This window comes from Abramis brama (assembly GCF_963993115.1).
Source record: "Abramis brama genome assembly, chromosome: 17".
Classification (NCBI taxonomy): domain Eukaryota; kingdom Metazoa; phylum Chordata; class Actinopteri; order Cypriniformes; family Leuciscidae; genus Abramis; species Abramis brama.
In genome coordinates this window covers 16,433,034-16,445,201 of record NC_139979.1, presented here as the reverse complement: position 1 = coordinate 16,445,201, position 12,168 = coordinate 16,433,034, and the positions used below count along the sequence as shown (strand labels likewise).

At 39.6% G+C, this 12,168-nt stretch overlaps 1 protein-coding gene across 3 annotated transcripts; it reads right to left on the bottom strand.

Moving 5' to 3' along the window:
- Nucleotides 1-1,140: 1,140 nt before the first annotated feature.
- atxn1b (ataxin 1b) lies at nt 1,141-11,070 on the bottom strand. Of its 3 annotated transcripts, none has more exons than XM_084088291.1 (3): nt 10,730-11,070; nt 5,569-7,666; nt 1,141-5,471 (listed from the first exon to the last, which is right to left on the bottom strand). In XM_084088291.1, exons 2-3 carry the CDS (start codon nt 7,456-7,458, stop codon nt 4,878-4,880), a joined length of 2,484 nt encoding a protein of 827 aa, XP_083944417.1. In that variant the 5' UTR covers nt 7,459-7,666; nt 10,730-11,070; the 3' UTR covers nt 1,141-4,877. The 3 variants fall into 3 exon arrangements, with proteins under 3 accessions (XP_083944417.1, XP_083944419.1, XP_083944418.1); XM_084088293.1 differs by having other exon boundaries at nt 10,812-11,052; XM_084088292.1 differs by lacking the exon at nt 10,730-11,070 and adding an exon at nt 9,402-9,585.
- Nucleotides 11,071-12,168: the final 1,098 nt, after the last annotated feature.

The following is a 12,168-nucleotide window of genomic DNA, read 5'->3' as shown; positions in this document are numbered from 1 at the left end:
CCGATTCGTTTAAAAATAATGATTCATTCAGGAACGAAAGTGAACAGCATACTTGCACAATAGTACTTTTTTCTGCCATATGAAGATGGCACAAATAAAATGCTAAAATGCAAATTCCTTAGTCATTCACAATCTTTATGAGTGAGTCATTTTATCAACCGATTAGTTTAAACACACTGCTTTATTTAGAATCAAAACAGTGACTGTTTGTTGCTCTGAGATACTGAGCGATTATTTCTGACATGGCTTCATTTGGAAGTATTATTTTGTGGTAAATTAATTGGCAATATCGTGTCTCAATATTACTCAATATTTAGGCTACATTTTGTTTATAGAAATGTTGTAAATAGTTCATACAACAGTTCTGCTGTTTAGCACTGTAACAGTGCTAAACAACAGAACTCGTGTGATATTTCTTATAGTAGATTGTAACCTATGCAAAATGCGAAATATGAATCTTATTTTGTTGAGAAAGACTATTGGTAGTAGTAAATGTTCAGGAAATAAAAAAGCTCCTCAATGCCCTGTCTCTGCTGCCCCAGATTTGGAGGGTCTGTCAGCTGCAGGCCTGGACCAATTAAGGTACAGAATGTTCTACTACATAAAGAAAACTGCTATGCATTAACTATATATGCTTACAGACAAACCTATAGCCCAAAGTTCATAACTCTTGCACAATTTTCATGTCAAGCTATACTTCTGGTTCAAGCTTGACATCACTACTGAGAACGGGTGTTCACATGTGTTATGTAACTTTTAGGAGAGTTCATATGAGCTGTGACACTCTTTCATAGTTTTATTGAAAGTCATAGTTTTATATTGAAAATAACATAGTTTTATTGAAAGTCAATCCTCTTCAGTTAAATGCTGAGTCCTGTGTCAATCTTTTAGCATCTTTTCCCACACCATGTGCGTGTATGAGGAATTTATAGAGTATGTGTAGTCAGAATGCCAATATCTAAGGAGGCTTTCTAAAGGGGTCAAGCACAACCTTGTCCTTGCCACTGAACAATTCAAGGCATCTATATGAATGTGGCCTGACCGTCAAAACTTGTCACTTACAAAACTTACCTGTTTCAGTTTCAATTTCAGGTTTATCGTCTCAAATAAAATATCAGTTCATCAAAGGAAAGAGGCAAGTAAAATTGGCACAGTATTTTATTAGAGTGATTATACTGATACAATAGATTTGTACTATACAGGAAGTTATTGACATATTCGCCAAAAGTCGAGTCCGATGATCCTTTCCATTTCACAAAAATCAAAACAGCTACAAAAACTTGCAAGCACCACTAAATAAATGATCACTGACTTCACTGAACAGTCTTGGATGCTCTGTTCACATAAACACACTACAGTTAGAAAAGTTGAGGTTGACTTCTGTCTTAATTGCTTTTTGTCAGTTTGTAGAAAAGGAGCTTTTCAAAGAATGAGAAAAATATCACAGGAACAACGAATCACACAAATATAGTCATTTACATCAAATATATAAGAAAGTGAGAAATCAGTTATGTGCTTTTTTTTCTTCTTTTTTAAAGATAAGTGTCACTCTGAGGTTTAACGGGAGGTAAAATATCTAGAACTTCCTTTAAAATAATGTTTTAAAAAACAATGGGATCAGTGACTGTGTATTTTATAGGTCAATCTCTAGATGTCAGGTTTGGTCTTCCAACCCTTAATGAGGCCTTGTGGTATTGCTAGAGCTAATCCTGGCTATGGACCATTGAGGCGTATGCATACAACAAATTCTGACTGTCTTTGGACAGCCATAAAGCCATATTGTTGATGCCCAACCTTGTACATTACACCAGACTGTTTTATTTTCTCATATGAACACATTTTCAATAGCAAGCATGTGAGCTACACTCACAACACATCATCATGCTAGCTAAAGTTAGCCTTCTTTATACATTGGGTGCATGTACAGTGATGGGCTGTAGAGGGCGCAATAGTCAGCCAGTGACTTCCCATGAGTCATAGCACTGGAGCTAAAATGAACTCAGTTTTAGTTGTAACGTTGTTACTGTGTGTAACTGAGTGTTTTTGCAAAAAGTAATACAGGAAACAGAAACAGTCTTCGGGCCAGTTTCTCAACCTGAGAATTCAGTTTCACTATAAATCGCTATATTTTATGCCTTCAAGTGGTTGACAGCCTTCTTTTTTTAACAACAATAAAAAGGTTTTTTTTTTTTTTATGCAGATGATAATAAATCACTATTGTTAGATTGAAACAGAAAAGCACATGTTGGATAAAAGAACATTGCCAAAAACCTGACTCACTTCAAAGAAGTTATCCACACAGTGCACACACACACACACACACACACACACACACTGAGGTTTAAATGTACATAGCTACACAGGGAAAAAGAGAGAAAAGAGAGAACAACGATACATATGAAACAAACAACAGTCCAGAAACATTGACAATTTCGTAATGGTTTCTATTGTCATAGCACTAAGTCTTCTACTGCCTTACCAAGATCACCATTACAATAGACTGTACTGAACAAATTGTAGCTATGTGAAGCTACTAATCAACCATCCCTTTCATTGTCCTCTCTCTTCAAAAGTGCATAAATTCCAAATCCAAATTGGACTGAATGTGCAATCAAGCATTACGTCTATATGAGGTCTATTGTGATTCCATCTGAATATAACCCTCGACACAACAATACCTTTACTTAAGTCAGTCAACAAACTCACGCTCATGACCACACATATCAAAATGTATAGTTTTAGGTGACCTACAGAGCTGGCAATATGAAGTGTTAAATATAACACTCCATACATACTTCTCTTTAACATGTATATTTGTGCAAATAGCAAAATTCTTATATGTATTCCAAGATTTTTTGTGAATTTATAACAGCAGTTAATGGAGTTAGATAAGAATTAATTTGTGACTGTTTTGCACAAAAAATAAAATAAAATTTGAAGACAATCCCATGTGGCTTTTATTTATGGAATATAGCATATTTAATTATATTTGTCATATAAAAAAACTTTGTCTTATTACCTTATCTCTGTAATTTGTCATTGCAGTGTACTAAATTAATTTCTTTAAATTTGTTTAGCTTGTCCAGCACATCAAAAATAAAGACACAGAGAAAATAGATAAGGTGGATACTAAAATCTAAATTAATGTCTCAACATTCATCATTTTCTTTCTTTTTTCTCTGCAGAGAACATACAAAGACTGTCCATGTTTAGGCCACTAGTGGCATACTGCTAATTATGATGAAATCAACATTTTAAAAGAGATCCACAGTGGCTGACATACATTAGTCTGAGAACTATATTAATTTGATGCAAACAAAAATTGGTCTGTGAGGGATTGAGGCAGTCCATTAAAAATATCCTAGATCATGTCTAATTTTCACAAACCATATTTTCCCATTTTTGCCTTCTGGAAAATTTGATTTTCAATAGCAGAACAGATTGAACAAAGCACAGCATCCTCCTTTGACTCACTGATTCTTGCTAATTAAATTATTATATCTGGATACATTTTATCTACATAATTTTGTTAACTTCATTAGATGATGACTTTCTTGTATAAACATGTTTTGATACAAAAAGGCCATTTCTATTAGGATAAACCTGTGAAACGTCGCTTGTTTTGAACATCAAGAATGCGGTGTCGATTTAGTTTTCAATGTATGACGATTATATTGTGTCTTTAACAAAGAGTTAATTATTGCAGATGGACTGAGAAAGGCCCACAATACTTAAAATAGTGTAAAGAAGACATCAGTAATTTAAAAATACTAAATGAGAGGTGCTTTGCACATAAAATGGATGGTAATGCACAAAATGACTAACAGAACTCAAAACTGTCTGTTGTTGTTGTAACAAAACAGAAGTGGGAATGTTTCCAACCTTTCATTAATTCGACTTCCCTTAACCTTTCTTTAAAGTGCTAATTCTGACTTGAGCGGAGACTTTTCTATAGCCAGTTTGACAATGTGAAGATTTCTTCAACGCTTTCTCACTCACAGATTCGATGAGGCAATCTGATTGGGTTATTTGCTAAATGCACATATGAGGTATGTGAAAGCTCAGTATTGCATATCTAGAAGACTATCAGCAATTTAATTAAAATATAAGGATAAAACATTCAATGTATCTTGATGCTATACTTGACTAGATATGATTCAAAGTAGTCATTCTCTACTGTCATTCTCAGCTGACATTATATAAGCACAGGATTATGGGGGCAGTGACAAGTAGAAGGTGGCTTCTGTCAAGATAAACGTGCTCGCACAACTCCTCGAAATCACTTGTAATAATACTCACACAAATTTCATATCTCACTGTTCACCTTTTGCCATCACTCCTTGTAACGGTCCTTATCCAGTCAAGGCCCTGATTATGAACAAATTCAGTAAACACAACAGTAGACTAAATTAGACACTAAATGTGTAGCAAGCTGATTGTAGCAAAAAAAAAAAAAAAATGGGCATTGCAATATACAACCCAAAATTGTCATGTCCAGCTGATTTAAAAGGAAAGTCTCAAGATTAATATTACATATGAGACGACTCAAATGATCACACACATTCTTGTGTAAAAATATATAACATTACAGTAACCTGGATATGAATGTCATAGGAAAGCAACACAAAGTAACAAAAAGCAAAGTACCAAAAAGAATATCTGCTCTTCCTTGTCCCTCTTTGAGTTCATGGCAGTGATGGGGAAAGTTTTGTGAGTCTTTGTGATTGAAGCAAAAACATTGGACACCAAGCAAAAACAAATTTTATTCAGTTGATCAACTTTATGTGATTTCTCAAATTAATCAAGTAAGGCTAATTGACGTATTTCTTGGAAAGAAATCAACTCCCTATCACTGCTCTATGGTGTTCAGAAGGCCCTCAGCAACCTGTGCTGGAGCGGCCCTCAATGCTGACCTTCAGCTGATGTGGGAGGAAGGAAAATTTGGGTAAAATCTGAGGGACCTCTTGCGACCTCCACATTTCTCCTCTCTCTGGGGCAGACCATCTCCTCTTGCGGCTAACTGCTCTCTCTGCACTAGATGTGTATGTTTTTTCTGCCTGGTTGTTTTGGTTGACCAGTGTCTGAGGATTTATGCCCCCGTTCTCTGAGAGGGTCAACACATTTCTTTGGTTGGAAGTCTCAACCACTGTTCCTTCGACACTATTCTCCACTCTTGATGTAATGTTGTGTCCTTTCTTAAGATCCTCCATTTGGGTTGGTCTTTCCTCAATGGACCCATTGTTTTTGGCTGATTTCAAAGGGTTGTTGTGTTTCATCACAGACGCTGAACAATTATTTTTCTTTTGAATGCTATTTTTTAGGCTTTTAAGGGTGAGAGAGATACAAACATCACCCACAGAGAGTTTGGCACAGGATAGAGCTAGCAACTGGGTGGTGCGGTCAGGGCAGCAGGATGACCAACCTTGACCAAACACAAAGAAGGGGTATTCCACCAGGACTTCTACACACACCTAAAATAGAGAAAAAATATATATATTTTAGTTCCAAAGGTTCATTCAGCACTACCGAAGATTACCGCTAACATGATTTAAAAAGCAACGGACTAACCTGGGCTTTGTTCTCTCCCACCGAGAACTGTATGATGACAGCATTGGGTGTTCGGCTGCACTCTATGCGCTCTACAGTGCTGGAGTCAATCTTCAGTTCTCCACTCACCTCTGCACTTTGCACAAAGTCCTCTGTTCGCAAATCCTCCACACGCTTCAGCTCACCGTCTGCCAACTGGATAATAGAGCCCTTCATGAAGAATGGTGGTAGACCCGCTGATGGTGATGATGGTGAGCTTTGAGGACTTGTAGAGGTTGGAGGTGTTACAGGGACTGGAGATCCCACTACACTGGCTGAAAGAACAGGCAGCTGTATTTGGCTTGGACTTGGCATGGCACAGGGGGCATGACTTCCATCAGACCCTGTGATGTCTTTACCATTGGCTAGGACTGAAGCTGCAGGTGGGGATGTATTAATAAAGGTCTGAGGCAGAGCTGTTGATGCATTGGCTACACTAGGGATGACAGAACAGTGGGTGACCTCTGGCTCAGCAGTAGATGGATTGATGTTAGTGGCACTAACCGGAATGAGCAAGGAGGGGTTGCCTGAGATCACCACGTGCTGTGGCAGGTTGCTTTGATAACCAGTTACTGCTTGCTGGGGTCCACCAGAAGCACTAGTGATGTAGCCAATAATTGGGAGCTGTGTGGCAGGATAAAGACTGGTGGAGAGCTCCTGTTGGGGAGTGTTGTGAGGAGCCTGCAGGAGTGTGTGCTGGGAGATGGTGGAGGCCGGAGAAACTTGGCTGTCTGAGGAAGTAAGAGCGGACACTCTGGACATTGGCTTGCCTAGGCAGATACCTCCTCTCTCAGCAAGGTGCAAAGATGAGTGGTCCTTGGCCAAGATATTTTGGAACTCAGAGTTACTGTTTGCTGCAAGATGGCTACTGGATACCAACATCAGCGATGTCTGCAGTCCTGCTCTATCATGAGCGCTATAGTCTGCTGGGAGCAAAACCTGAGCTTGGGTCTGGAGGCCCAGGTTATGATTTTGCTTGTGGCTCTGGTCACCTTCTGGTTGGCTAGAGATCCCTTTGGCCATAGTAGTACTGTGCTTGACAACTGTAACCTCTCCTAGTGCACCATTTTGCACCTCTCTGGGATGGGAGTCCAGCTGCTTTGCAATGAAGCCATCAGTGTAATGTAGAACCACCTGAGAGGGGGTGAGAGCCAGGGCATGAGGGGCAAGGACAGTTGAGTGTGGATGGATTTGAAGGGGCAATTGGACAGAAGGGGAGGAAACCGTCAAACCCAAAGGAGCACTCTCTACCTGAATGCATTGACTGTGGGAAACATTTGATATAGAAGAAATCACATGATGACTCTGTGAATCAAGGCTGGATGCTTGGGAGATGACAGCTGTTGTGGCCAAGACCTCTTGTGGTGTCCTCCGTGGCTGTGTTGGACTGGATGTGGATGGTACAATCTGTGAAGAGATATAACTTGTATAGGGCCCTATGAGCTGGAGATTGGGGGGAAGTTGTGTATATTGAACGGAGCCTATGGTTTGAGGAAGGCTTGTGGAGAGAACCGTAGGATTGGCTGTTAGCACGGTAGGCCCGGAGAAGACTCCTCTGTATGTGGAACTATTGGAAGAGAATGAAAAGCCAGCAGATGAAGTAGCTGGAGGATATTCTGTCACCACAGTGAGAGCCTTATTTGAAGGTGGGGGGCTGTCAGGATCTGCACTGTTGCTCTGTAATGGGCCTGCATTGTTGGGGATGTGGGCCATGCTAGCCATGGTAGCAACACTGGCTAGCCAAGCCAAATTCTCTCCACTCTGGCTCTCACTAACAGCAGCTGACACCAGCACCTGCTTCTCTTCCAGAGCTAAAATCTCCCGCTTCTTCGGCGGAAGACACTCATTACAGCGCTCCTGGTTAGACTTCATGGTCTTGGAGTTTTTCCTGTATTTTAACCCACTTGTCTTGATCGGGATTTTTTAGAGTGCAAAGTAGAACTCAATTGTCAAGATTTTCATAGCTGTATTACTTTGCTCCGCTTTTACCTTGCTCTTGCGTATTGTCAGGACTCTTGTAATGAAAGGATCCATGTGCTTCATGTGGAATCATCTCTCACTGATGGTTATAAGTCCGTACCTTCATCAGACAGACAAAAAACAAAAATGAGAAACTGCATCCTTTATGCACTGCCTTTGAGTCATCTGCCTAAAAGTAGCATAATATGTTATTATTTTTACCTTAACATCCATTCAGTTATGAGTGCCAAATAAAAAAAATAGCTTGAAATGGCACATACTTGAATTTGATTAGCAACTGAAAATTGAGAGTGGTGAGTGGTGCAGGTATGACATTACTTTGTAGGCCAACCAGCAGTTAGCATCACACTGGTTCCCTCGACAAAAACCCAATAGGATTTTCCTTATTTCAGCCATTTAACCAAAACCCCATTCAAAAAACCCATTGACTTCGGGATGATGGAACCGGAAGTGCTAAAATGCGAACTCGCTTCCGCGTTTTGGCCTACAAAGTGATGTCACACCTGCACCACTCTATAGCTAACTGGCCCATGCTAACCAAGCCATAACATCAGCATTTCTACTGACAACTCTGAGTTCCTTTTCAATTCCATGTGTTAGCAGTGTAAACCACACTTTATCAGTTTAGTGAAAAAGACAACATTAATGTTGAAATTCATTCAGTGAGTAGAATGGTAATACATTTTGAGTAAAATTCAAGTGATAATTTATAGTTCTATCAGGGACTTTAGATAACACATCTCCATCATCAAATCTGAATCCAAATCCTCCTCATGCTTCAAGGGCTCAAGCTTATAATGTTTGCATATACATAATGTCCATCTACATACATCAGTAAGGATAAAGAGAGCACAGGGTGCAAACTTAACATGCAGTGAGAGTGTGTGGACAGGAAAAAGATGAAGGAAGAGAGAGACAGAGAGAGAGAGAGAGAGAGAGAGAGAGAGAACACTGGCTCTCCTGACCCACATTGAGCTCTGCCTGCAAGCGAGCAGGGTTATTGAGTTAGAGTGTAACAGCGGAGAAGACAGAGAGAGAGAGAGAGAGAGAGAGAGAGAGAGAGAGAGAGAAAGTGCGGGAGGGGGGAATAGAGGCAGGGAGGGAGGGAGAGATCCCTTCACCACAGTAGATCTGCACCAATCACTGTCCTACTTTCCCCTGCTACAGCGTACACCACACACAGCCATTAAATGCTTCAGTCTATTGTACACAGCTCACAATACACACACGTACACATCAGCATATCCATTGGACTGATACGCACTTATGCATATGTGATTTGGTGCAGAGTGCTCATGAATCAAAGAACAATAGAATGGTAGTGATCACTAGATCACAGTTTCACACTGTTCAACACATACAACGTAACAAAAATACATAAAAAACATTACATTTAGATATAACTGCAGCATTCCCCTGTACCATTCCATGCAATCACAGGGATCCATAACAAACATTTGTGAGTGACACATTCTAAAACTGGAGGAAAAACACAAAAATTCACAATGCAGGCAGACAATATTGTTTACCATTAACCTCACCAGACAGACAGCCATTCATTGGATTGTACAGATGCTTTAATGAGAGATTGAATCTGTGGATATCAAGCCCAATCGACTAAGAATTATAATAAAATAAGACTAAAATAAGACTAAGAAATATAATAAGAATTCTGAATGCAATATATGAATGGGCTTTGTGTTTCTAAGATGTAGCCTACTACAGCCGTCAGTATACTTGCATGCATTAAATTGCTGGTTCCTTATATACAAGGAGAAATCATATTTCAGCAACTTAAAAGGAAACATTAGTGAGAAAGTTTCAAGAATACTTACATTTCACACATTATTTGTGTGTGTCTGTATGTCTACTTCTCTCTTACTGGGTGTTATATTTGCCTGTCTATTTGCAGGGAGTTTCAAAGAGCACTACTGAAATACACCCACAATTCAAAATAGCTAACTTAAACTAAGCCTGCAAGGCAATACAGCTGCACAGACATAAAAGTAATGCTTAATTTCTGTTTTCTTTCTTCTTTCAGTGCCACAGAGCTGTAGTCCATGACAACAACATATGGGTTTTTTATTGAAAAAACCTCAATGAGAGTACTAAATTGAACTAAATATATTTTATATCCCTTAAATCTACATTTAACCCTCGGAAACCTTTAGAGCTTTATTAAGACATTGTTTAATTTCTTAAAGAAATCATAGTGATTTCAGTTGTAGGTTTTACTATCCCTTATAGGGACATCTAGTGGCTGGCCAAAGAGCTAGATAGATTAACAACTTGCAGTATCCTTCTAGTTCTTTAACAGCAGATCTCATACTCTGCAGGCCCACTGCAGATCAAATGTCATCAACGCAACATATTCACACCAATAAACCCGTGCAAACACATTAACACACTAATAGTAAATAAACCGATACTAATGTAAGATGTCTGAATAATTGACACAAAACAAAGACTTCAGAATGTAAATATTCCCATTTCACAAATGATCTGCTATACAAACAAATAGGTAACCAAATTTTGCTACGTATTGTAACACAAAGTTATTTCTATGCATGCAAAATCTTCAGGAAAACATTACTTGCATGGTGCTGTGACACCTTTTTCAATGATGTCATCTCAGAGATGACTGAGCCCGTGCCAATGATAATGTATACAAATACAAACATAACTTCTCTAAAATGAAATGCTCATATTAACGTCTTTCCTCAAAAAACATGCCCATCTACTAAAACGGCTTTTCACTCATGTCCATTTAGCGCCCGTAAGCAGCTTCTTTCTGCACTTAACGACCTTTTAAATGGGCGCCTGTCCCTTTAAGAGGCAGTCTAGGGAGTCCTAAGCTAGACATGAATCCAAACAGAGCTGTTGCTGCCTTTACAAAGGCTAAAGCCTGTTTCTCTACTCTCACCCTACAAGCAAAAGAGCACAACATGCAGAGTAACGCTGAAACATTTGCACAGAATTGCAATTATTTCTGCAAAGCCTCTTGGTAATTATACTATACTAATAATATACTATAATAATACAATAATTTCTCAGATACATGCACATTATATATTCTTCTCTTCTTAGAATTGAAGAATAATCGTGCAATAAGCATGTATGATTGAAAACCAATCAAACATTCCATCTAAGGGTGATGCCTTACCTTTCTTTATAGGGGAGCCTTTAACAACTCTCTCTCTCTCTCTCTCTCTCTCTGCACTACGAGTGTAACTCACTCTACCCACTGGCAAGCTGTCCTTTGTCCAGGTTTAGCTCTGCTATCAGGTCACACACGCAGTCCTCTGATTTATGTCTTCTTCCATGTCCAATGTTCCCCCTGCCTTCACTCTCTTCCACTTCCTTTGACAATTGCTCGGTGGGCCGAGGGTAAAGGAAGTCCCCTTGTCTGCGCTGTTTCACTAACCCTACGTGTGAGAGCTACAGCGTATGTTATGCAAGGCACACTGACTGCCAGCTCTCTCTCTCTCTCTCTCTCTCTCTCTCTCTCTCTTGCTCTTCACACATACACACACAGTGCTCTAGAGAACACGGCTCCTCCTCCCCCAGTCAGCCTCAGCAGCCTCATCAGGTATTCATTCAAAAAACACACTCCACTTGGCAGGGCGCCCAGACTACACACACATGGAGAGACAGAGAAAGAGAGCGAGAGAGAGGGAAGGACAGGGAGAGGGAAAGGGAGGGAGGGAGGGAAAGGGAGGGAGGGAGGAAGAAAAATTGTGAGCAAGGGACCGAGCATACTAGAAGGAGCACGTACCCTCACGTAGACCACTGCACTCGCGAGAAACACAAACACACCACAGACCATGAAATTCTCTTGAGAGAGTCTTAGTGAGGGTTTCTAGGCGTTTTCTCGCTTTCTTTCTACAACTAATTAGTTTCTCTCGGTGGAAAACTAATTTAGTGCCTCACCACCATTATGTGTGATCAGAATAAGCACATTTGCATTGAGCTATATAAGTCTGCCCTGAAATAAACCCAGAAGGTTTCCCTAACATTAGTGTATGCTACCCGCTTGGTTATTTCTTTGGAAACCAATTACTGATGGCACATATACTAACATTGCAGGGAGGTTTTGTGTGATAACGTATAGAGAACCATTGTAGCACGTATACTAAACGTTCTCTAATTGAATAAATTCATGTTTAATGTTTCATTATCATTAGCCTAGGCCTACACTTGACTCCCAGAATTGCACAATTACTCACATATTCGACTCAAAAGCCCCCTATTGTCCAACACAATATTCAAAGGTCCATTACTAAATATTAAGTATAGAAGAATACACCAAAAACAAGCACATTTTATTATAATGCAAATGCACGCACCAAAATAAGCACATAAACAAACATAGAAACCCATATGTCTCTCACATTAAGCATGCAAAGTAGTTGCAATTCACCCTTAGGGGGAACCACATGCAAATAGTCACTTGTTCCATCACACACACACACACTCACATACAAAAATGTTATCTTCGCACACAACCTTGAGAAGATCTGAAAACACCCTGTGTTTGAAACACGTGCTGTCAACCAGGAGAAATGCTGGTAACATAGAAAAGCCATCAGCAATATGTAACCT

Bases quoted from the DNA above. Each gene is read 5' to 3' on its own strand.
- atxn1b (XM_084088291.1), bottom strand. From the start codon at position 7,458: ATGAAGTCTAACCAGGAGCGCTGTAATGAGTGTCTTCCGCCGAAGAAG. The intron at 5,472-5,568 runs GTTAGTCCGTTG...TCTCTATTTTAG, and splicing joins TGGGAGAGAACAAAGCCCAG to GTGTGTGTAGAAGTCCTGGT.